The sequence below is a fragment of the Neomonachus schauinslandi genome, chromosome 10 (genome assembly GCF_002201575.2).
Source record: "Neomonachus schauinslandi chromosome 10, ASM220157v2, whole genome shotgun sequence".
In the NCBI taxonomy this organism is placed as follows: domain Eukaryota; kingdom Metazoa; phylum Chordata; class Mammalia; order Carnivora; family Phocidae; genus Neomonachus; species Neomonachus schauinslandi.
The window spans coordinates 45,775,201-45,798,339 of NC_058412.1; the positions used below are offsets into that span (position 1 = coordinate 45,775,201).

The 23,139-nt window shown below is 33.3% G+C and overlaps 1 protein-coding gene across 1 annotated transcript in view; it reads left to right on the forward strand.

Annotated features, from left to right (window-relative positions):
* Positions 1–5,915: 5,915 nt before the first annotated feature.
* The window catches only part of LRRTM4 (leucine rich repeat transmembrane neuronal 4), a 707,152-nt gene continuing 689,928 nt past the window's right edge, over positions 5,916–23,139 (forward strand). The window contains 2 exon segments of the mRNA XM_021699104.2: positions 5,916–6,077; positions 6,079–7,545. Of these exon segments, the coding sequence (XP_021554779.2) occupies positions 5,916–6,077; positions 6,079–7,545 (1,629 nt within the window).

The following is a 23,139-nucleotide window of genomic DNA, read 5'->3' on the forward strand; positions in this document are numbered from 1 at the left end:
TTTTAAGTGCTTGACCCATGTCCACCAATTTTGTTGTTTTGGCTTTCAAGATTCCCATTAGCAATAGCCTTTACTTCATATTCCCATTAACAGAAACCAACAGTAACTTGGACAAGAGATGGCATTGTGTGCCCCACCAGCAATTTCCAATGTGGAACTGAGGACTGGGGAAAGGACCCAACAAATGGGGACTGCAGACTGGGATTCCAATCAAATGAAAAACTGCAGACTGAGCCACCCGCTGTTCTCAATATGGCATCTGGGTACTGAACCAAGAACTAGGGGCTTAGATTCTGGTGGAACTATCTGTTACCTTAACCTGACCTGACCTGGACTAGAAAGCCAGTTGGATCAGGAGCTCAATGCAAAGAAAGCAGAACTCAAAACTGAGAGGAACTTACCTCTTGGCCCGAGGAAATGGCAAGAAGAACCAAGAATTCAAAGGATTCATGAGTAACAGTGCCTGTGTTTCTTGTTATCTCCCAAAACACACACATTCCGTTTGGATCCTGTCACACCAAAACTGTTAAAAAACAAAACAAAACAAAATTCAACTCACTTAATTCTAAAGATCTTATTGCCTTTATTCAATGATTCATGAATTGGGCAGCATTCCATCTAGCAGATAGAAAGGGGCTCTGAGAAAGTATAAAAATGAAGGACTCTCATAGGCCAAAGGGAGCAGGACTAAGAAATTATATTAGTAAAAGGCAGATTGATTGTGACAAGGTCACTTTCCTTCAGGGGATGATGGGGTCTATCAGGCAGATTACCTTATTAGTGCTGACCAGGTGATTCCTTATTGACTGGTTTAAGATTCCATTTCTGGGAGTGGCCAAAACACTAATTAAGTTAAATTGTGGTTTGGTGAAATGAGGCTTAGCGTAAGTGCCTCCATTTTGGACCTTTTGTCTTAAAATTTTTAACACACTATAATGAAGCTAGGTATGGATATACCCTGCCCTTCACTTGGGTGAAGGGTGTGTGTGTCTATGTACATTTGTAGGTAATGCCAGGACAACTCTTTCCAGTAAAGTCCTCCACACAACGTCTTTTGTCACTCTTAACTCTCTTGGCCCTTTTATGCCCTCACAATGTGTTCAAGGGACACAGTATATAATTGATTTTTGACAACATCCTTTGTAAAATTTGCATATGATTTAGTATCTGCTTTGCATATGATTTAGTATCTGCTGTATCTAATAGCATCTATTAGATCTTAGTACTTAAGAGAAAACTTGCATTTTCATTGGTTATTACACCATAAATGTGGGTAACATCATGACATTTTTTCCAATCCACTATCAAAAGCTGTTCTCATGGCTTATATTCCAACAAAGGAAAATTTATACATACATGCACAAAAATACATATATATACACACACACACATATGTCACATGTACCACATATTCATCTTATTTTAAAAAGTTAGAAAATATGAATAGACAAAAAATCATAAAAGATGAAATGAAATCCATCCAAAATTCATCTCCCAGGAAAATTTGCTTTGTACATTTTATTTTGCCCCCACGCAAGTAAGAATATGCACAGAAATAGACTCCCTTAATTATCCTCTAGGACCTGTGTTCTCTGCCTCTACTCTCTTTACTTTACACATTGTGGTCATCATTCCCTGTCAGCAAATACAAGTGATTTTATCTTAATGGCAGCATGTATTCTAATCATGAATATATTTATATTTCCTGAACTGACCCTCCATCATTGAATATTTGGGTGAGATTTTTGTTTCTGTGTAAACTACACTACTATGAACAAATTATATGTGTATCATTTATGTTTGTTTCCTTAGAAAGGTACACCTCTTTCATTAACCAAATAATATTGCCTCTTTGGGTGTTCATTTGCATTTCAATAGGTTTTAAGCCTTAAGCCAAAAGTATATATTTCTAAAATAGAATTCAGGTATCAGTTAATGGGAAAGAGATATATTTGGGGGATATATTATCTCTTTCTGTTCCTTGAAAAATCTTAGTAATTAGATAATTGCCTGTTTCTGCCTACTCACAAATCTGAGTCAAATTATTTCTGTTATTTCTATGATAAGCCCTCCTTATTAGTATATTGGCAGTTATTCTAAAACCAAGAAATATTTCTAAAAATACTCATTTTCACTGATCCATAGCAATTCTAGATACTTATGTAAAATTTATTCAAACTTCTCACACTTGCTAAGTTGGGTTAGTAATCTTATCTAGCATTCTCTCTCTGTATTACATTGGTTCATTCTTTTGGATTGTTCCAAAAATTCTCTGCCAGAGGATTATGAAATAAACAAGTAACGAAGAGAAGCAAAACGGAAGGTGATGCATCATTATTTATTTATTTTTTTTCAAAGTCCATTGCAAGTTGAAGGAAGGTATAGGCTTTTTAAAATACATATTTCAGGTGTTTCATCATTTCATCCTTCCTAATTTTGAGGATATTTTGCAAATTTTAGATAAATACAACAGCGATATAGAACTCACATGCTTTTGTTTTTCTGGAATTGCACATTATAAGTAACTTGCATAAGAAAAATTTGCATTATTAATGTAGATGATTTTAAAATATAGTGACTGCACTAAGGAAGTCAATTATGCTCCGGAATAATACTTTTATCGAAGTAACATTTAGTCTCTCTTAGATACTTGCATATTGGTTAATATAGTATTAAAGACAACCACTTTAAGGCTAAGAATGTACATTTTTAGAAAGTAATGATCTAGACTGTTCAATAAGATGTGCAAAATTACAGAATGTATTTACTATCAAAAGCTGGGAATTGAAAAATTAGACCTAAAATTTTAAAAATGACTACCTTCAAAAGTGACCTAATTACATTTTTCCCTTAAGTACAATTGTTTCTCTATGTGGTTTGCTTAAAAATATATATAAATAAATAAACTGACAGGACGCCTGGGTGGCTCAGTTGGTTAAGTGACTGCCTTCGGCTCAGGTCATGATCCTGGAGTCCCGGGATCGAGTCCCACATTGGACTCCCTGCTCGGCAGGGAGTCTGCTTCTCCCTCTGACCCTCCTCCCTCTCATGCTCTCTGTCTCTCATTCTCTCTCTCGCAAATAAATAAAATCTTTTAAAAAAATTTTTAAAAATTTAAATAAATAAATAAATAAACTGACAGCAACAAAAATGAAAAACTGTTTCTGTTAAAAAAAAGATAATAAATCTGTGATATGTGTAGGAAAAAAAAAAAAGCCAAGGCAACTTTTAAAAACTGCTAATTGGATAATAGAGAGCCAGTACTTTACTTAATATTTGATATCACTGAATGGAACTCCTTTTCATAAGGCTTTCATAATATATATATTATTGGAGAGAAAAAAAAAAAAGTGGTCCTGTGCCTTTAATTTCCCTTTCTGAGAGAGGGAAGGCTGCACACCACTGACAGGCTCACTTGTTCCCATCTTTAATGTGCAATCTGTTTTCTCCAGCGGAGGGCACTCAGTGTATCACAAACTCAAGCATTAGCACCAACAAGCTCTGAGCATCATCAGTCTCTGGAAAGCCTTCTGAATTAGACAAGGGCTGCCTCTCAGCACAGCTACAAAACACTTTAAACCTGACCAGCTAAATGGATAAACCTAGCCTGCATAGCTTTTAAACTGGGGTCTCATACAGCACAGGAGGCCTACTTGCTTCAAGAACTGAAAATCCAGAGGATGAATTGCTTTATCTGGGAATGGCAAAAGCCAGCACAATAAGGAATGCCAGGTATTCTGAAGATTTTCTTTTCTTTTCTTTTCTTTTTACCTCTCTTTTTACAGAGAAGTTGGTTACCTTCGAAATGGGCTGTAGCTTTTTTGCACAGATTGCCAATTACTGCTGATGGGTCTCTGGTGAATTACACAATGGTCCTCAGAGCTTAGAGGTCCTCCCCCTCCCCCCGCAACGGCTTCCTTCTCCCTGCCCCCCCATCCCACCCCATGCTGATTTTTTTTCATATATGTATATATATTTTTTTGCCTGTCCTCTCCGGGGAAGTTTGTATGGGGCTACTAGCTCACATGCGGGATCAGAATGGTGTGAATGACAGCCGCACTGTGTCATGAAGGTGGTGGTGGTTTCAGCACGAGAGACCAAATAAGAAGAAAGCTGAGAGAGGGGGGATCCGTTTTTGGATGACAAAGGATGGGTAAGTGAACTTTTGTTGTTTCCTTCTTAGCAAAGCTGATCCTCTTGGCTTCCTATTCTCAGTCGTGGCATTAGCTGATAAAAGACAGGGAAACAGGCAAAAAGCAGCAGCCTCTGAGTTTGCCAGTTGACTCGGTATAGTTGCTATTATATTTTTAGATCATTTTCCTTTTAGTAGTTTTTTTTTTTTTTTTTTTTTAATCCGTAAATGCATAACACAGACTTAAACAGACTCGAGAGAAATATCTTTAAGACTGTCTCTTCTGTATGTGTTTCTACAGCTTGGGAATTGAGCGTGAGATAAATATTGTGTTTGCTTCTATTTCTTGATAATATTAACCATGCTTGTGTTTCTGGTCGCTGTCAGGAAGATTGTTAACACTTTACTGCGTGTGTGTAGGGGTGGGGTCGTTACTTTATCGGAGGTCGCACAAGGGTTTGTTTTATCTTTGAAGCTGTATCCTGAACACAGCTTCCAAATTTCCAGCAGTCATTTGCCAGTCTTATTTTTTCAAGTGTGACTGGCTTTTTTCCCCCCTTTCTCCTGTCTGGAAGAGCCAGAATGTATTTCAGTGAGATTGTAGCTGGCAAGAGGACAGAGAGCAAGATCAGGTTTCAAATTAAAAACGAAACAAAATAAAACAAAAAAAAACTGGTCAAGTAAAAGAAGGAGAGTTTTTTGATTAGAGGTTTGGCTGGTTGCCCCTTCGTTAAAATATGAATATTTAAGAGAAATAAACTACAGCACACAGGCCCCCCCCCCCCCCCCAACCCCCAAGAAAAAAAAAAAAAACAGTTGACAGAGGAAAAAAAACCCTTACCATGCTGTGACTTGGAAATGCAGCACCAGTGCCAGTACATTGCAACTTTGCAGGTTTTCTGAAGTTAATAGAGGTAGGGGAGAAAGAAAAAAAAGTCAGTGAGAAATTTGTGCAGGTCCGGATGGAGGAGAGTGGGGGTAATAGTCTACTGCTTCACTCCTTGTTTATCCCCCCAAATTTGCAAAAACAACTACCTTAAAAATAACAGTAAAACTAATACTACACAAGATTATTTTGCATTTTATGCAAATATTTAATAAGAATTTGACAATCTTAACTTTGGACTGTTCTGTGTTATCAGCAGTTAGGGTTCTGAGCTTGTGTATCCCTGGAGGCACAGTAGGCAGATCTTCCTGAATGCTAAGAGCATATATGCTTATTAACACATTGAGAGTACCTTGCACTGTTATTAGTCTTCATACTATGCTTCATTGGCTGTCCATACTAGTCCTGATGCCATTTTTTCAGAGCTCATGCATTGTTATTCCATTATGCAATAAGGATACAATTTCAGGCAGGGCAAACTTGGGTTACCTTGACAGCTTACTGAAGCTCTTTTGTCAAATCAAAGCCTGTTTGCTCAACTAGGAAAGATGTTCAAGTATGGGGTTTTCTAAGTCACATTTTTGCCATTACCAGAAGACTTGGTACTCTTCCTTCTGATACTGATGTTCAACAGAGTGACTAGCCAAATATTGTTGTTATTACAGTGTTGGCACTAAGGGATAAGACAAGCTGTGTGCTTTTCAGTGTTGATGAACATATGAACTCATGAAACTCGGGAAGGCTTTTCTTTAGCTCCACGGCACTGTGGTGATTTGAAAATCAAGGAAGAAAGAAGGAAACCTCATTATAGCAAACATGCAACACTAAAGAAAATAAGACTTCAAATGTTAAATACATTGTTCTCATATCAACTGTCCCATTACTACACTAGATGAAATGCCCCTGATAGCGGGTAAACTGGTGGTGATTTATATTAATAGCTTTACAATGTGCATTTGTCTTCTTTTTAATATTGTAGGTTTCCGTTTAATTACGCAGCTGAGAGGCATGCGTGTGGTGCTAGTGCTCCTTCCTACACTTCTGCTTGTTATGCTCACGGGGGGCTCAGAGAGCTTGCCCAAAGAACTGCAGATGTGATGGCAAAATTGTATACTGTGAGTCTCATGCTTTCACAGATATCCCTGAGAACATTTCTGGAGGGTCGCAAGGCTTATCATTAAGGTTCAACAGCATTCAGAAACTCAAATCCAATCAGTTTGCCGGCCTTAACCAGCTTATATGGCTTTATCTTGACCATAATTACATTAGCTCAGTGGATGAAGATGCATTTCAAGGGATCCGTAGACTGAAAGAATTAATTCTAAGCTCCAACAAAATTACCTATCTGCACAATAAAACATTTCACCCGGTTCCCAATCTCCGCAATCTGGATCTCTCCTACAATAAACTTCAGACATTGCAATTGGAACAATTTAAAGGTCTTCGGAAACTCATCATTTTGCACCTGAGATCTAACTCATTAAAGACTGTGCCGATAAGAGTTTTTCAAGACTGTCGAAATCTTGACTTTCTGGATTTGGGTTACAATCGTCTTCGAAGCTTGTCCCGAAATGCTTTTGCTGGCCTCTTGAAGTTGAAGGAGCTCCACTTGGAGCACAATCAGTTTTCCAAGATCAATTTTGCTCATTTTCCACGTCTCTTCAATCTCCGCTCAATTTACTTACAGTGGAACAGGATTCGTTCCATTAGCCAAGGCTTGACATGGACTTGGAGTTCCTTACACAACTTGGATTTATCAGGGAATGACATCCAAGGAATTGAGCCGGGCACATTTAAATGTCTACCCAATTTGCAAAAATTGAATTTGGATTCCAACAAGCTTACCAACATCTCACAGGAAACTGTCAATGCATGGATATCATTAATATCCATCACTTTGTCTGGAAATATGTGGGAATGCAGTCGGAGCATTTGTCCTCTATTTTATTGGCTTAAGAATTTCAAAGGAAATAAGGAAAGCACCATGATATGTGCAGGACCTAAGCATATCCAGGGTGAAAAGGTTAGTGATGCAGTGGAAACATATAATATCTGCTCTGAAGTTCAGGTGGTCAACACAGAAAAATCACACCTGGTACCCCAAACGCCCCAGAAGCCTCTGATTATCCCTAAACCTACATTTTCCAAATCTGACCCCACCCAGCCCACCCTTGAAACACCAAGCCCTTCCCCAGGGTTTCAGATTCCTGGCACAGAGCAAGAGTATGAGCATGTTTCATTTCACAAAATTATTGCAGGGAGTGTGGCTCTCTTCCTCTCGGTGGCCATGATCCTCTTGGTAATCTATGTGTCTTGGAAACGCTACCCAGCCAGCATGAAACAACTTCAGCAACACTCTCTTATGAAGAGGCGGCGGAAAAAAACCAGAGAGTCTGAAAGACAAATGAATTCCCCTTTACAGGAGTATTATGTGGACTACAAGCCTACAAACTCTGAGACCATGGATATATCCGTTAATGGATCTGGGCCCTGCACATATACCATCTCTGGCTCCAGGGAATGCGAGGTATGAACCATGATCCTCCTAAAAGCATTTCTACTACGGGGAAGGAGAGGTAAATGTTTGAAGCTCTAGAGGTGTCTCTAATCACTAGAAAGATTAATGACCCTTTTGCTTTTGGGTTTTTGCTCAGTGTGAAAGGTTACTTAATTAAATTACAACCACCAGGAAATTGACTGTTTTTTTTTTTTTAATGGTTGAAACTTGAAGGAAGTTCATTCAAGGATGAGATTAAGTTGGAATAAAGCACTATGTTAAAACATCTGTTTTTTAACAGTTTGTATACAGGGGTTGGACTTACAAACACACATATACACAAAACTCTTTTCATTCTAAAATTAATGTCTGGTTCTTATTGTTTGACTTCTGTAATGGAGTAAAGAAGGAGGGACCGGCTTAATTTAAACACAAAGTGATTTTACCAAAATTCCAGGAGGTAATGAAGATTTAAACCAAAGAGCAATTTACCCAAGGGTTGATTTTGTTGTAAATTTTTAGTTATAATTAAAGCATGCAACAGGGATCTCACAAGGATAACTGTTTCTGTGTTACTTGCCATTTAGTTATTATACCAGCATAGAGAATGTCAGAGGCCTACTGTGTAACTGTGTTAGGCTTTTAAAGATGTCTTTCTGCCTTCTTTCCTTCCTTCCTTCTTTCCTTCTTTCCTCCCTTGGTTCCTTCCTTCCATTTTTTTCTTTTTTTTTAATTACTGGACATAGATCACTCTTCATAGGTTTTCTTAAGTGCTGGCTATTTGTATGTAATCAGAATGATACTTAAATTCCATGTTTTCGCTATGTCCCTGGTAACTAAAATCAGGTCATGATATTGTGGATGATTTAGCAATAACATAATGACAGGCATAACAGGGACTGTTTGTCAATTTTGCTGTCATCCCCAAAGGAAATAATGTGTATTCTTGTTAAACTTATCCAAAACTAAGTGATGCAAATATTTATAAATAAAGAGAGAGATTTGAGTTCTGGGTATTTTCCCTTTCTGTAACATTAGCTTCAAATGAAGGCATTCCATGTTACATTATTTTCATTTTCATGAGGATATATTTGGATCCAGTTTCTGATTATTTAATTTTAAATATCACTTTTAGTAACATGCTTAGGAGTAGGAAATAAACAAATATTTCCAACCTGTTGATAAGTTAGTACTGGATGCAAATTGTTCTTTGCTTGGTAAAGTTGACAAAAAGTACAAAGACTGACTGCCAAGGCCTTGTTGCTGAATAAAGTAATGGAGAGAGACAGTTCTGGCAGTATGTTGTCTTAATATCTGATTTTAGATGATTAGTTTTTCAAAGTAAAGTTTTCATGAGTATTGAATGAGAATTTTTCCTTTTATTACTAGTTACAACAGTTGGAAAAAATAATTTGCTCTTTGTTAATATATACCCAGTTTTTCTGTAGTCCTAAAGGCAGATGCTAATGAAAATGTTTTGGACAAGGCACTGAGTTTGAAATATTCTCAAACCTAGTAGAATTTGGAATACTGAGATATTCTTCACAGAGTTCATTTTCTCCTTTTTGTGTGCAATTGGATATAAGAAAAGTAATCCCCAAAATAAATCCTTAAAAGAAACCTGTATGAGCAATTGATCTTAAAAATTAAAGAGAATAAAAAATTTTATATGAAAGCCTTAACAAGGCTTGATGCTTTTATTGCAGGTTGATATTTATATAATATACATGAATATAGTAAAACAAGTTCATCTTGTTTTATTCTAAGTTCTCTTTATATTTTGAGATCCTCTTAAAGGCTAATAATATAAAAAGAAAAGGAAAATCCAGGTCCACTCATTTATTTTCTCTTGACTTTTGTAGTAGAAAGGTGATTTTTATTTATAATAATCACCAAGAAAGAAGAAAGATTCTTAAAGAACTAGGACTTGAGTATAGTGGTTCTAAAACTTTTCCAGGGATCTTCAGTTCCAGAGATTATTCTTTCAAAGACCCTAGGCTTTACCATGATAGGAACAAAATAAAAACATGTTTTATTCTATAAAAACGTGTTTCAAAACACATTTTGATACTATATGTTATATAGAGGGGAGTTTATGGTCATGAAATTGCAGTGGCTTTGTTAGAGATGAATGTGGTGTTAAGACATTAAATAATGAAGAATTTAATTAAATATTATAATGAAGAGAGTTGAAATGGCAGCCTTGCTGAAGTAGATCAAACTCTCCATGCCCTAAAAAGTGGAAAATGGTAGGCTATACATTTAAGATCATTAACTCAAGGGGTCCAATAAAGCTACATTTGAATGAATGTTAACTTGTTTTGAAACACAAATACATAAGAACATTGCAGCAACCACTCCCCCTTTTTGACGGGATGTTCAATCTATTAGAGTTATAGGTGGACATAAGAAATGAGAAAAAGCAAATTATTAGAAATTGTGATGACAACCATAACTTCCCCTTATGTCTTTGTCACCATGGAGTAAAATTTCTCCTGTTGAGAAAATTTCTGTACAAAATGAAGCCAAGAGAGGAGTGATTTGTCCAAGTTTATGATTTTTTAAGACTATAGAGGTATGCTGAGTTTTAGCCTGGTGTTTTCATAAACCTCACATATCAGTAGCTTAGAAAAATAAAGAATCATTAATATATTTATAATACAATTTTGTGAGGTAGGCTTTTTTTTAATTCAAAACACCAAACTCTACCCAATAAAGCCATAAATATTTAACTAGAAAACTTAGCACTAAATGCTAATTTTCTAAGACAGTGCCTTGAAAAGAAAAAAACTGCATTAAATTGAAAATTCCACTTATACAACTGTTATATTTAGTTAGCATGATCTAAATATAGTCAAAATATTCATTTTGTCTATTTCTTTTAAGAAGAAAATAGAAATATTAAGACCCCTAATTAGAATGGTGTCTGTGAGCTAACACACAAATACAGCATTCAATAAGTGAATAACTTTGGCCACATGCCCATTCTATGCTCAGACTTTGAAGGAGAATGTTATAATACCTTAGGCAGTAAAAATCTCTTATATCTATAAAAGAAGAATAGAGTAGATAGTTGTAATAATTAATATGATATATGGCACAATTCTAATAGATATTTACATCTCAATCATCATACCTTGAGTGGAGCAGTGTGCTTGGTTGAACTGAATCATTTAATTTGTCCTCAATATGTGCTCAGAAAGAACTTAAAGCCAAAAGGAAACAGCTTTGCCTAAAGCTTAGTAAAGTGTTATTAAAAGAGAAAATTGCAAAAGAGAGAGAGAGAGAGAGAGAGAAAATTGCAGTACGTACTTTTGAAAATAGTTTGTGAAATTTTGCATAGGTTTATCTCACTAAAAATATTACAAGAATTATGAAGTTACTTTATTCTGCCTACCAAAACTTTACTTAAAAGTTATACAGAACAAAATTTTGAATACCTGTTTTTTCTAGGATATGTTGTATCAATTGAAAATTGCAAGGACCTTTATAAAACTAGTCATTGTGAATATAGGAGAGGAGAGAACACTTCAAGTTTGTCTTGCGAATTAAAAAAAAGTAGAATTGGTAAAACCTTAAAATGAATGAATGAATGAAAGTGGTCTCTAAAGAAATCGTCCATCCAAAGTATTTTAGAAGTTAACTAATTGAAATATAAAGTTTAATGATCCCATAATGCTAAGAGGGCTGCCATTAGGAGAATGGGAGTATAGGTGACATTAGATATATATTTTCCAAATATTTGATATTTTAGTTAACAATTCTTCAAAATCAAGTAAAATATAAATATAATGGTTGTAATTGAGCTTACATTATTTCTTTCACTGCTGTGCAGTGGGTGGTATAGACCATTTCTAACAGTTTATATTTATTGAATATATTATGTCAGATCCTAACTGTTGATTTAAGAGGGATTATTAACTTTTTACACTTTAGAAATTGGCATTTTAAACTATACTAAATGAATTTCCAAGAACTTAAAGTGTAATGTGTTCAAAGAGGATTTCTAAGTGAAGCAGTCCCAATATCCTTGTTTAACTCATATTTTCCAATACAAAACTATAGAAAATAAATGTCATTTTGGTGGCTTACTACTGCTTTTATGTCAAAATGTTATAACTGAAACTCTACTTTGTACAGTCACATAAAGTATATTTATGTGTGTGTATATGTGTGTGTATGAATTTGTATGTGTATGTGTTCATATACACAGAGAAATATATTTCCATTAAAGTTCCTATTTTGGACATTTGAAATATTTGTGAAGGAATCTTGGGTTATAATTATCAGAATTTGTTAGTCAGGGAACATACTTCTTAAATGTTTAAACCGCTCTAAAATTATTAGTATTTCATGTTTAGATAGTCTTAATGTTCTTTTTCAAAAAACAGAATTTAAACTACACATTGCCATTTCTGGTGTGACTATGGGCTAGTCACTTCATTTCTCTGTGACCCATCACTAAATGAATATATGCAGCTAGCACAATATATCCCAACTCAAAGCATTCCTCAGCCTAGTAAACTTTGTAAACTGTCTGCAGACAGTCCCAGGACTAAAAGGACAAGATGGGATATGGAGGGAAAACTGTTATTTATATTCATTGTCAGTGAGAAAAGAAAGAACTTCTTGAGTTAATAAAAATTGGCGTGCTCAGGTGAGGAACACTGTAATTTCTTTATGCTTGAAGGGAAAATACATAATACACATGCATGCGCACATATACGTACATGCAAGCACACACACAAATTTATATATCTTTTAAATTCTGCCAGGTAACTAGTTATTTTGAAAGCATTAAAATATGACTTTTTTTTTAAATCTATTGTCTGAACTTGATTCAATTAAAATCTATTTGTGAATAGAGTTTTCATTAGAATCTGTAAATGGTAGTGGTGAAGAGTGATAGCTTCCAAGAAAGCCTGACATGGTTAATTTAGGAAAGATTTTGAACTGATGATAAGGGGTTCAGTTACTGTTTTTAGAATAAGTTTGCTTTAGCATGTCATGGGCAAAATTTTAGTAAGATTCCAAATTGAAAAGTCTGACTATGTTATGTTCTTAGGAATGTACCACTTTTGACACACCCCAGTAATCTTCATGTAATTTCAGAATTTTTCTTCTGGAGACTTTTCTGTATTGAATAAAATCTACTCATCCTAGTTATCAGGAATTACATTTATAGATACCTTTATGCATTGGAAGTTGCTCAGTAATATTAGCATTGGGGACTTGGTGACTCATTGGAATTTTCATGTCTCTAGAGTTTCATGAATCACTAAATCAAAGTGAAACACTGGCAACCTGTGTATCACCAGACTGGGAGTTTTGAAATATTAGTATGTCTTTGGATCAGTGAAAAGCATGAAAGTCATGTTAAATATGTTTTAAAATTAAAATTGCTTTTTATAGTACCAAAAGAAGTATCATTTATCAGGTCAATTTAATAAAATCTCAGTATTGTTAAAATGAAAGAGAAATTATGAGAGTGTTTTTCATAGGCACTCCATAAGCCATTAAAAATTTAGCTGTCAATTAAAGAAAGTTGAGAAAAAGCACACTATTTCCTGTGGTATCAAAATCACTAGCTTTAATATGCTTAAAACTCCTCAATATATGCAAACGCTATGACTCATACTCCTGCTAAATAGTTCAAAAAATAATGCTTTCATTGTCAAGAGAAATTAAGGTTTAAACAACCATAGATGTGGGAAAATTGTTTTTTAAGAGTCGGATGTTTGACTTTAAGTCAAATCTTATAATACTTGTAAACCTAAAGTTTGGGAGTGAAAGGACAATAAAACTGATACACATTAAGGAATGGTTAAAGTAATGGTGAGGATATTTTTTAAAAATCAGAAAAAAAAATCTTGTCCAAAAATTCTTAATAAGTTTGACTAAAAGGAAAACATTGAACAAAAACTGATGCCTGGATACCAGATAAGTAGTAAACCCATGCATAACTAAATAAGATTATGATATTTAGCATTATTATTTCTATAAGGCAATGAGATTTTTATATGGTGTTATTAAATATATACAAAAGTAACTTTGAAATATAATTGTATTTAAACAACCATGTGCAAATAAACACCCATATATCCCACATAAATATTTCTAAAATACTAAGATGTATGTTGCACACAGATATTAAAGTAATATATATTACACTTTTCAATAGACACTGTTCTTTACTACTTGTCCAATTCACATGAATTGCCTCAAAAGTAAATATTTGTGGAGGCATTAAAAAAATTTAAAGACATCAACAAAATTTTGTTTCTTCTGTCATTTATCGTGATTGTTTTCTGAATTTTTGGATGTCCATATCACCATCTCTTGGAAAGTTCTATTTCCTCCTTCACTTTAGTCTTTTATATATTTACTGAATTCTCAGACCTCAGAAGGGTAAAGATATAATCATTAAACCTAGAAAGAAGTGTCATCTTTTTCTTTTATTTTTTTAAAAATGTGAATTCCTCTAGTAGAAGAATGTTACATTACACATTTTTATCACAATGGTTTTAAAAGAAAAATTTAAGGTAAAGAAAGTAACTATAATATTAAAACAAAATTTCCTGTATAAATTTATAATTGTTATTTTTATTTAATATTTCAGTGGTTGAAATCTTCAAATCCCATTGAGTTTAAAAACTAAACAAAATTTTTACAGCATATTTAAATATTCAAAGCAGACAAGCTAAAGTGAATAATAGATGGATTTGTTTAAGAAAACTCACTCTTTTTTATAGGATCTCATGAGCAACTATATACTTCCAAGTAGGAATGTGTAGGGTTATAAACTGATTTCACTTTTGGGTCATTTTCAAGGTTAGTGCAAAACTATATAGATGCTAATTTTGGAGTAGTAAATGATATAGACAAAGGAAAAATACTTGAAATTATTTTATTTTAGAAAGTCAGTTCTATTTCATTCACATTCATGGTATATTTTCATTTTAAAGGATAACAATTTTGTTTCTCTGTCTTCTTTTAAGTATCATCAGATAAAGCATGGAAATTACACTGATTTTTTAAAACAAACAAACAAGAAACAGTCTGAGTTTAAATTCTGTGCTTGTTTTTAATTCCTCCCTACTCTCTCAGGTCATATTTATTGACACATTGGTCCTTTCATTTTTTCCTAGTGATCTAATTATTTGTGAGGGTAGGAATTATTAAAAGTTGATTTCCTGTTTCCTTTCAGTAACTCCTATTAAATGTGTTTATGTTAAAATGAAGCCCTGAAAATATTGCTTGTTTGTTTCAGCATAAATTTAATTATGATGCATTTCACTATTAAGGTTTTGATATTTATAATTTTAAATTGACACCAACATTGTTAAATATTTCTAATAAGACTTAAAAAAGAAATAGAAATAGAAATTAATTGTGTCTGAGTCTTTTTTAGTATGATCTCCACAGATGAAAAATTGTGATTTTCTTTTGTGTTTATAAGTCTGTAAAAGTAATAGCAGAGAGGTCAGCCTTAAAGTACTTTAGGTTGATGGTCACACCATAGTATGGGCCAAAATTGCATTGGTCCAGTGGTTAGATCAAGGGGTGAAAAAAAGGTCTGAGAGATTTGAAACTGACTCACTTTACTTCTGTAATATTGGACAAGTAAATATGTATCTGACCTTTCTGTGATATAATTTTTCCATCTATTGAACTGGGATAATAACTTTCCAGCTAACTTGTTGAAATGATTAATGAGCTACTATCCGAAAACCACTCTGAACTCCTCCATAAAAAGCTTCAGTGTAAATATAAATGATTATTAGCCATAAGCCCTACTGTCTACTGAAAAATGCAAAATACATTGTGGCTGTATTATTTTCATTGTCATTATTAGTTATAATGATGGTTATAATACTCCCTGATGTAGAAACAAGTGTTGTGGTTACATTTTTACTAAAGTGAATAATAAACCTGACCTTTCAGTCCCTTGTCTGAGCTGTAATTTAGTTTGGGTACCAGACACACTAATATATAAATAATACCTCAGGATTTGTAAAATACTCCCTTGGCTGAACATTTTATTCACATTTCAAAGAAGGTAGCATTTACAGTTCTTTTAGTAGTAGTAACTCTAAAGAAGAAATGCGTTATAGAAACAACTTAATAATTTCCATTCTGGGGCGCCTGGGTGGCTCAGTTGGTTAAGCGACTGCCTTCGGCTCAGGTCATGATCCTGGAGTCCCTGGATCGAGTCCCGCGTCAGGCTCCCTGCTCGGCAGGGAGCCTGCTTCTCCCTCTGACCCTCCCCACTCTCATGTGCTCTCTCTCTCATTCTCTCTCTGTCAAATAAATAAATAAAATCTTAAAAAAAATAATAATAATTTCCATTCTGATCAAGTATTGCCCTTCAGTTCATTTTCTTAACAAGTGGAGGCAGTTTTAATTTCCCCAAAGTGTTTATGCATAACAAGAAGTTAATATGTATTTTTAAGAAGACCTGATATTTCTCTAGCAAAAATATATAATATTTAATGATTTGATGTATATAAGTATTTTTGTTGAATATAATATGAGCTCTTATTTTTGCATAAATAGATTATTATATAATTCCTATTTTGGTCCCCATATTTGTAATGTATTTTAATGTGAAATACATTTCTTTTTATGTTTCCTCGTGGAATAATACCTCCTGTGATACCACTGTGTGCTGTTAAGTAAAGGGCATCACTAGAGCAGGTCCTTAACAAAACAAATACCCCACAGACAAAAGACAAAATTTTATCTTTTCTGGAAAAGACAGTAAATTATTTTCTTGTGTTTGGAAAGGCAGAATTATTCCAAAATGAGGATTCTTCCAGTCATTGAATATGTCTCTTCCAATTATGTATTCTGGAACTAGGGACGTAACTACGGGATGGGGCCATGGACCCACTGGACCCACTAGACCCACTGTGAAATGGACCTGAGCTAAAACTCCATCAGTCACCGTGAGCCCGTAATCTAACTTTGGGACCACAGTGATGTTTTGGATCTGCAGGAATTAGTGTCCCTTCCAGTCAATTTCCAGTAAGTCCCCAAAACTAATTACGCCACTTTCCCCAATGCCTAGTCACCTTGGTAAATAGCTGTTTGTCTCTTTGGGAAAGGCTAGGAGAGAGATTAAGAGTATACATTTTGACAGTGTAGCTTCGTCTTTCCTCGGGGGGATCTGACTTTCATTTAAATGTTTCTGGATCTGTAAACTGGCTCAAGTCTGGGAATTGATTATGGGGCCATGACACTGTTTTTGTGATTCAAGTTACGCTTCTGTTCACTTGACCTAGATCTGACCTACTTACACTGATCAAGTAGGAATTAGTACTTATGTACTTTTTTCCTAGGGACACCATGATCAAATAGACAACACCATGGGTCTCTTGAGTCAAATTATTTTGATTACTGCTTTGACTTTACCGTCTCTTATGGTAACTATGCCTATCTTGTCTTTGGCAATAAAGTGCTGACACTAGGCCCATGCCACCTGGGGATCTCATTTTTCCTTTTGAAGTAGGAATGCCAGTTCAGTGGTACCTATTCTCACTGTGATTTCTGACCTGCAGCATAGAGTGACCAGAGTCATAAGCCCTGACCTTACTATGCTCAAACTCTTTCCCTTCCCAAGTTGTCAGATAGTCAATCCATTTCATATTCTTGGGATATGGTCTACAGAACTCTAACCAGAATCTTTTTTTTTAATTTTTGAGATTCACTGCTTAGATTCTAATCTTGAGACTTGAAAGATAAAAGAATATTATTTATAAATATAACATTTTAACCTTTTGCAAATCATAATCTCTTTGTCTCTCTGTGTTTCCTCAAGTGACTGGATGATAAGAGATGACTTTAAATCAATATTCCAAATTTATGCTCCTTTAATTTTGGCATAGCATCTTCCTTGAAAATGTATATACAATCTCCACCAAAACATGAAGATTGGCAAAGATCATTGGCCTATAAAGACAATAGTATCCATTCTCTTTCTCATTATGTTTCTTATAGAAAATTTATTGGAACATAGTTATTAACTACATATGCAAATATATTATTTTATCAATGTTGTCAGAATATTTCTATTTTATAGATACTAAACAATTAGAAAAATAAATATTAATCTGAAATATGAGGTACAATTTTGTGCATTAACCTGATGTATCTTATTTATTTTACATTATTTTCTAGTTATAAATGAATGCTGCTTTCGAAAATGTTGAAAACATGAGGTTACTTATAAAAATAAAACAAAATAATTATCAAAAATTTTCACTATGCAGTGATAATACTTTTAAAATTCTATTTTACTTCTAGTATATGCACAGGTAGTGTATTGTAGGTGTTTATAAAATTAATTTGGCATTGAAAACTGTATATATGGATTTATATATTGTTACTTTAAAGTTCACATTTTGTGATGAATAGAATAACTTCTTAAAATACTGTATGTTGAAACTACATTCCTAAAATGTGCCATCTTTTACTTAAGGTTTCTTTTTTGTTGACATTTATGCTGAGTTATTTCACTGTTAGAGTAGGTCTACAATGACCTCTTCATGTAGGTTGATTCCTCAAAGAGAAAATATAATAGTGAAAAGAATGAAAACTTTAAACTTCTTTAGCCATATTGCTACATTACCCCCTCAAAAATATATATCTATTTGTATTAACACATGCATTATATAAGATTTAACATTTCCCCATATATACACCATTATTTATTATATTTTATTTTAAAAATAAGTTGACACATTATTTTTTAGTGTTTAATATTTACATCTTTAACCTTAGTGCATTAGAATTTTTTGTGTGCAATATTCTGTGTTGTTGGATTTCTTATTTTGAAATACGATATATGAACAGTCCATGAGGTCAACAGTAGTTTTCGTTATGTTCTCTTGCATTGCTTTTATTTTTAGAAAGGCATTTCACATCCTGTATGTAAGTAAAAATTCACTGTGTTTTGATTATTTCCTCTATAAGTTTATTTTTATACTTAATTTTTTAATCTACTTAAAATATCCTTTAATATATAATGTGAAATATAGACCTAACTTGTTTTTTCCTCACTAAGGAATTACGATTTTGTCAGTGTGTTTTACCTAATATTAATGTAAAATTTTCATATATCCGTGTCATTTTTGTTGTTTCTATATTTTTACCATGGATTCACTCTCTATTCTTGTATCAGAAACATATTTTTACGCTAATATGGTTTTAAGATATATTTTAATTTTTATAAAGGAGTATTCTACTAAATTCCACATATATTTTTAAAAACTCTCTTGGTTATCTTTTGCTATTTTTATTTGAAATAAAATTTTCCATGTCTCTCTTCCTCCCTCCCTCTCTCTCTAACCTTTTCTTTCCTGAATGCATACACACACACGCACATGCGCACACACACACACACACACACACACACACAACTGGGATTCTGTGGATCTATAAATCAATTGGAAATGATTGATATCTCTACTGTTGTCAAAGGGAAATGTATGGATGACATAGAAATGGCATAGAGCTCAATTTGCATTACCTATTTTTTGTGTCCCCAATAACGATGAGTTGATTTGCTTTATTTTAAAATTCTAATGCATAATAAGATCATAAGTGTATAGATGCCTATAAAATTATTATCAACATTTTGACCAAATCCATTAATTTTAGGAGACTAATTTTTTTGAAATTTTTAGTTCAAAAATAATTTCGTAAACTACAAAATGCGTTAACTTTCTAATAGTTAACTTTTCTTAGTTTTCTATTTGTATTGACTAAATCTAGAATATCAAACAATTACAGTGATTTTAAGCAATATTTTTGTTCCTAATTTTAATGGGATGACCTTTTGTATTTTTGTCCATTTTATCATTCTATTTATTCATTAACTTATCTATTACACAAAAATGTATTGTTTGCCTTCATTTATAGATATTAATGCTAGGCTCAATGCTTGTGTGTACAATAGCAGATACAATACTTTGTTTTAGGTAAAATTTATTTATCACATTTATCATTATACCTATAGTCTCATTTATAAAATACTCATTTATCAGGATAGACATTAAGTTTCACTAAATGACTTTTGGAATTGTGGTTTTTTTCTTTTTGTGAGGCATATCTTTCCCTCCCAGTTTTTAGTTTTTGGCTTTATGAATTACATGTTTTATTTCCTATTTTTAAATGTTATTTGCATTTCTGGAATTATGGCATTTCTTTCGTAATATACTTTCTTAAATCAGCTCTCATTGGATTTAGTTTTATTTTGCTTGCAATCTTAAAATTTCTCTTAAAAATGGAGAATGGTCAATATTATTCTTTATCAGTTGAGTTATATTTAGTAATATCTCTTTTTCTAGCTCTGAGATGGTTAAAATAATATAGACATTATCTTTTCCTTGAAATTTGTAAAATAACCACTGAAAACTCCCTTTGTATTGTCCCTTTGGAGATACAATACTGAGAAAACATAGATTTTATTCAGATTTGTTTGCCTTTTGCTGTCCTTGAATCAGAATGTTGAATTACAGTTTCCTAGAAAAATACAAATATCATTGAAAATGTAACATATGTAGTGATTTTTATTTTATGTAATAATTACTTATCCTTAAGCATCTTCTCTAGTCATATATTTGTTCTTTCAGTCTCTATGGACCACTGTATTAGAAACTGTAAATGAGGCAGGTGAGTTTCTTTGATCCATACTCCTAAAATCCAGAATAAAACCCTTAGATCATTAGATATTAGATGCACTTTTTCCTTAAGAATGTAAATTCCTTAGAGATGTAAAATTTCTTTAGTCTAATTTTTTATTTTATATTTTAGTTCTGTTTATTTTGTTCATAATTGCTAAGGATTTTCAGGTTTACTGATATTTTAAAAAGAATTGGAGGAGACCTTCAAATTATATCAGCGTTCTTTTCCGCAAGGTATTAACATCACCTCTGTCTAAATGAATCCCTCCACCAGTATGCTCTGATGTTCTAAGTAGTTGTACCTTATCGTTCTTATCTTACCTTTTACTTTCTTATAAAGCCAAATTATTTCTTTACTCTGATCAGGGTCACCAAAATATTTCTGTGAAGGACCAGATAGTAAATATTTTAGACTTTGTGGGCCATATGCTTTCTGTCACAGCTACTTAACTCTGCCATTGTAGCATGAAAGCAACCATAGAAAATACGTAAAGGAAAGTCACATCTGCATTCCAAAAAAACATTATTTACAAAAACAGGCAACATGCTGCCTCAATATTTTATAGTTTGCTGACTCCTAATCTAGATCATTGTCATAGGCCTTTAAAGACACTGGAGTCTTACTCCTCAAAATAAACTGCATAGAATTGTCTGCTAACCTGATATCTTCCTCTATTATAGCCCTTTTTTGTTCTTCCCCTTCATGGAAAATCTTTCTAAAAGATTCTACTCAAGTCTACCTTCCCTCATCAATCATTTGGTTCTTAAACCCATTACAGTCTGTCATCAGAGCTGAAAGCCATCAAAACAGCTCTTGCTAAGTTTGCCACTGACTTCATTAGCTCTAAATTTGATGACTTTTTTATTCTTTGCTTTACCTTTGATATCTTAACGTTCAACACTTGGTCTTTTCTTTCTTTTTCAAATGTTCTCCTTGGAATTCTATACAGGGGCCATTCTTTTTCCATTTTATCATATTCCTTTTTCATATCCTTCGTAAACTAAATACTATGTTTTCCTTATGGCTTCATCCTTGCACTTTCTCTACACCCCTATATTCATTCATTCTCTCCCTCTCCCTCCTTCACTCTCTTTTTCTCTTTCTGAATGAGAGAGACATATACAGTATACCTTTTTTTTTTTTTACTACTAATAAAGGTATTCCTTAATCGCTTGACCTCTTCTCTGAGTTCCCCCACATGTATAACAATTTGTTACTTGGCATCTGATCAAAGATCTGATACTGTAACCCATTTCCAAACCAAACCATGGTCTTTTCTTCCAAGCCTGTTTTTTTTCTTTCAGTGGTCCTTGTCTTGTGAATGAAACTATCCTTTTCTGTAAGTCAGAATCAAAGGAACCATACTTGACCCCATCCTCATCCTTACACTCCATAAAAAATCCATCATGAAGTCCTGTTGATTTTACCTTTTAAGTATCTCTTAAATCCATCCATTCTGTCTTCAATAGAGCCCCTTTTTGTCCTGTTTAATCTCCCTAACTGATCTCTTGCTCCATTGGATTTATTCTCTACTTTGCACACAGGTGCATCTTTTGAAATGAAAGCTGGTCGCCTTAATCTAAAGCAATTTAGTGGAGTCCTGTTCCTAGAATAAAAATGGAAACACTTAACATGACCTTAAAAACACTGACTAACCTGGCCCTGCCTTTACAGATTCTTCTCACATCACACTCCCCTTGCTCTCAAATCTCCATCCCAGGAGGCCTCCACACTCTCTACCCCCACCCCCTTTCCTTTCCCTCTTATTCCTTGTGCTCTCTCCTTTGACAACATTGTTTTATAAGCCCAGCCCTAGGTACTACTCACTCCACTTAGTTATCAACTCCTCAAGAAGCCATTGCTGAAATTCTTGTGTTGTCAAACCACAGTATTTTATTCTTGCTTACCACCACTTTTTTTAAAATAATGATTTGATTAATATCTTCCAATTCTGTGTACTCAAGGGCAGATAATATATGACTATTTTTGCTTGACTTTGTATTTCCAGTGCCTCATTCCATGTATTATATGTTTATTGGAAGAATATTTACTGAATGAATAAATGATTGCATTCCAAATTTTACATCTCTTCATTATTTTCTAACTTTTAAAAATAATTAGATTCTCTTCTTTGAAAAGTTTCTTCATAAGTTTTTATCTGAAAAATTAGTAAGCTTATTTCATTATTTGAAGTTTAAAACTATGGATTACCTTTAGGGTATAGATTTTGAAGTACCCCATTTTGTAATATACATTTTCCTCACTGACTTTTTTCATTAATATGCCATTTTATTATACAATTCATGTTCAACATGATAAAATGTAAGGGCAAAAATGAGAAAAAATACTTAATATAGCTTTTTTTGCCATTTTCCTAGCATATTTCTGTATTTTTGTTACATAAATTTGCAAAATGTTTATAATCTGTAATTTTTACTTTATTGTGAGCATATTTATACATCAATAAGTATTCATCTACAACATAATTTTAGTTAGTGGATAATATTGTATATGACTTTACTGTACACAGGTTCCAGTTTTGTTTTAGTGGTTGTTTTGACATTGTGGGAATGAAGAAACTTAAGATGGCCACTCTTGCACTATGTCTTTCTAAATATACTTAATGATTAAAAATTTATAATGGTATTTTAAATTTTGGCAGTGATCTTTTCCAATTGAGATCAAAAGGTTTTTTTTTTTAATGTTCATCACTTTAATATATTTAAGTATTTATTTATATTATATATATACTGGCTATATATATAATTTCTTATATTTGTTTGGCCTTTGTATATTTTACTTTCTGTATTTTATGTTCATGTTCTTTGCCAATTCATAATTTTATTGATTGATTTTAAATTAGTTGACTAATCCTTTCGCTTCTATAAACATCACAGATGGTTTTTTCAGAGCTTGTCATTTGTCTTTTAATTATTT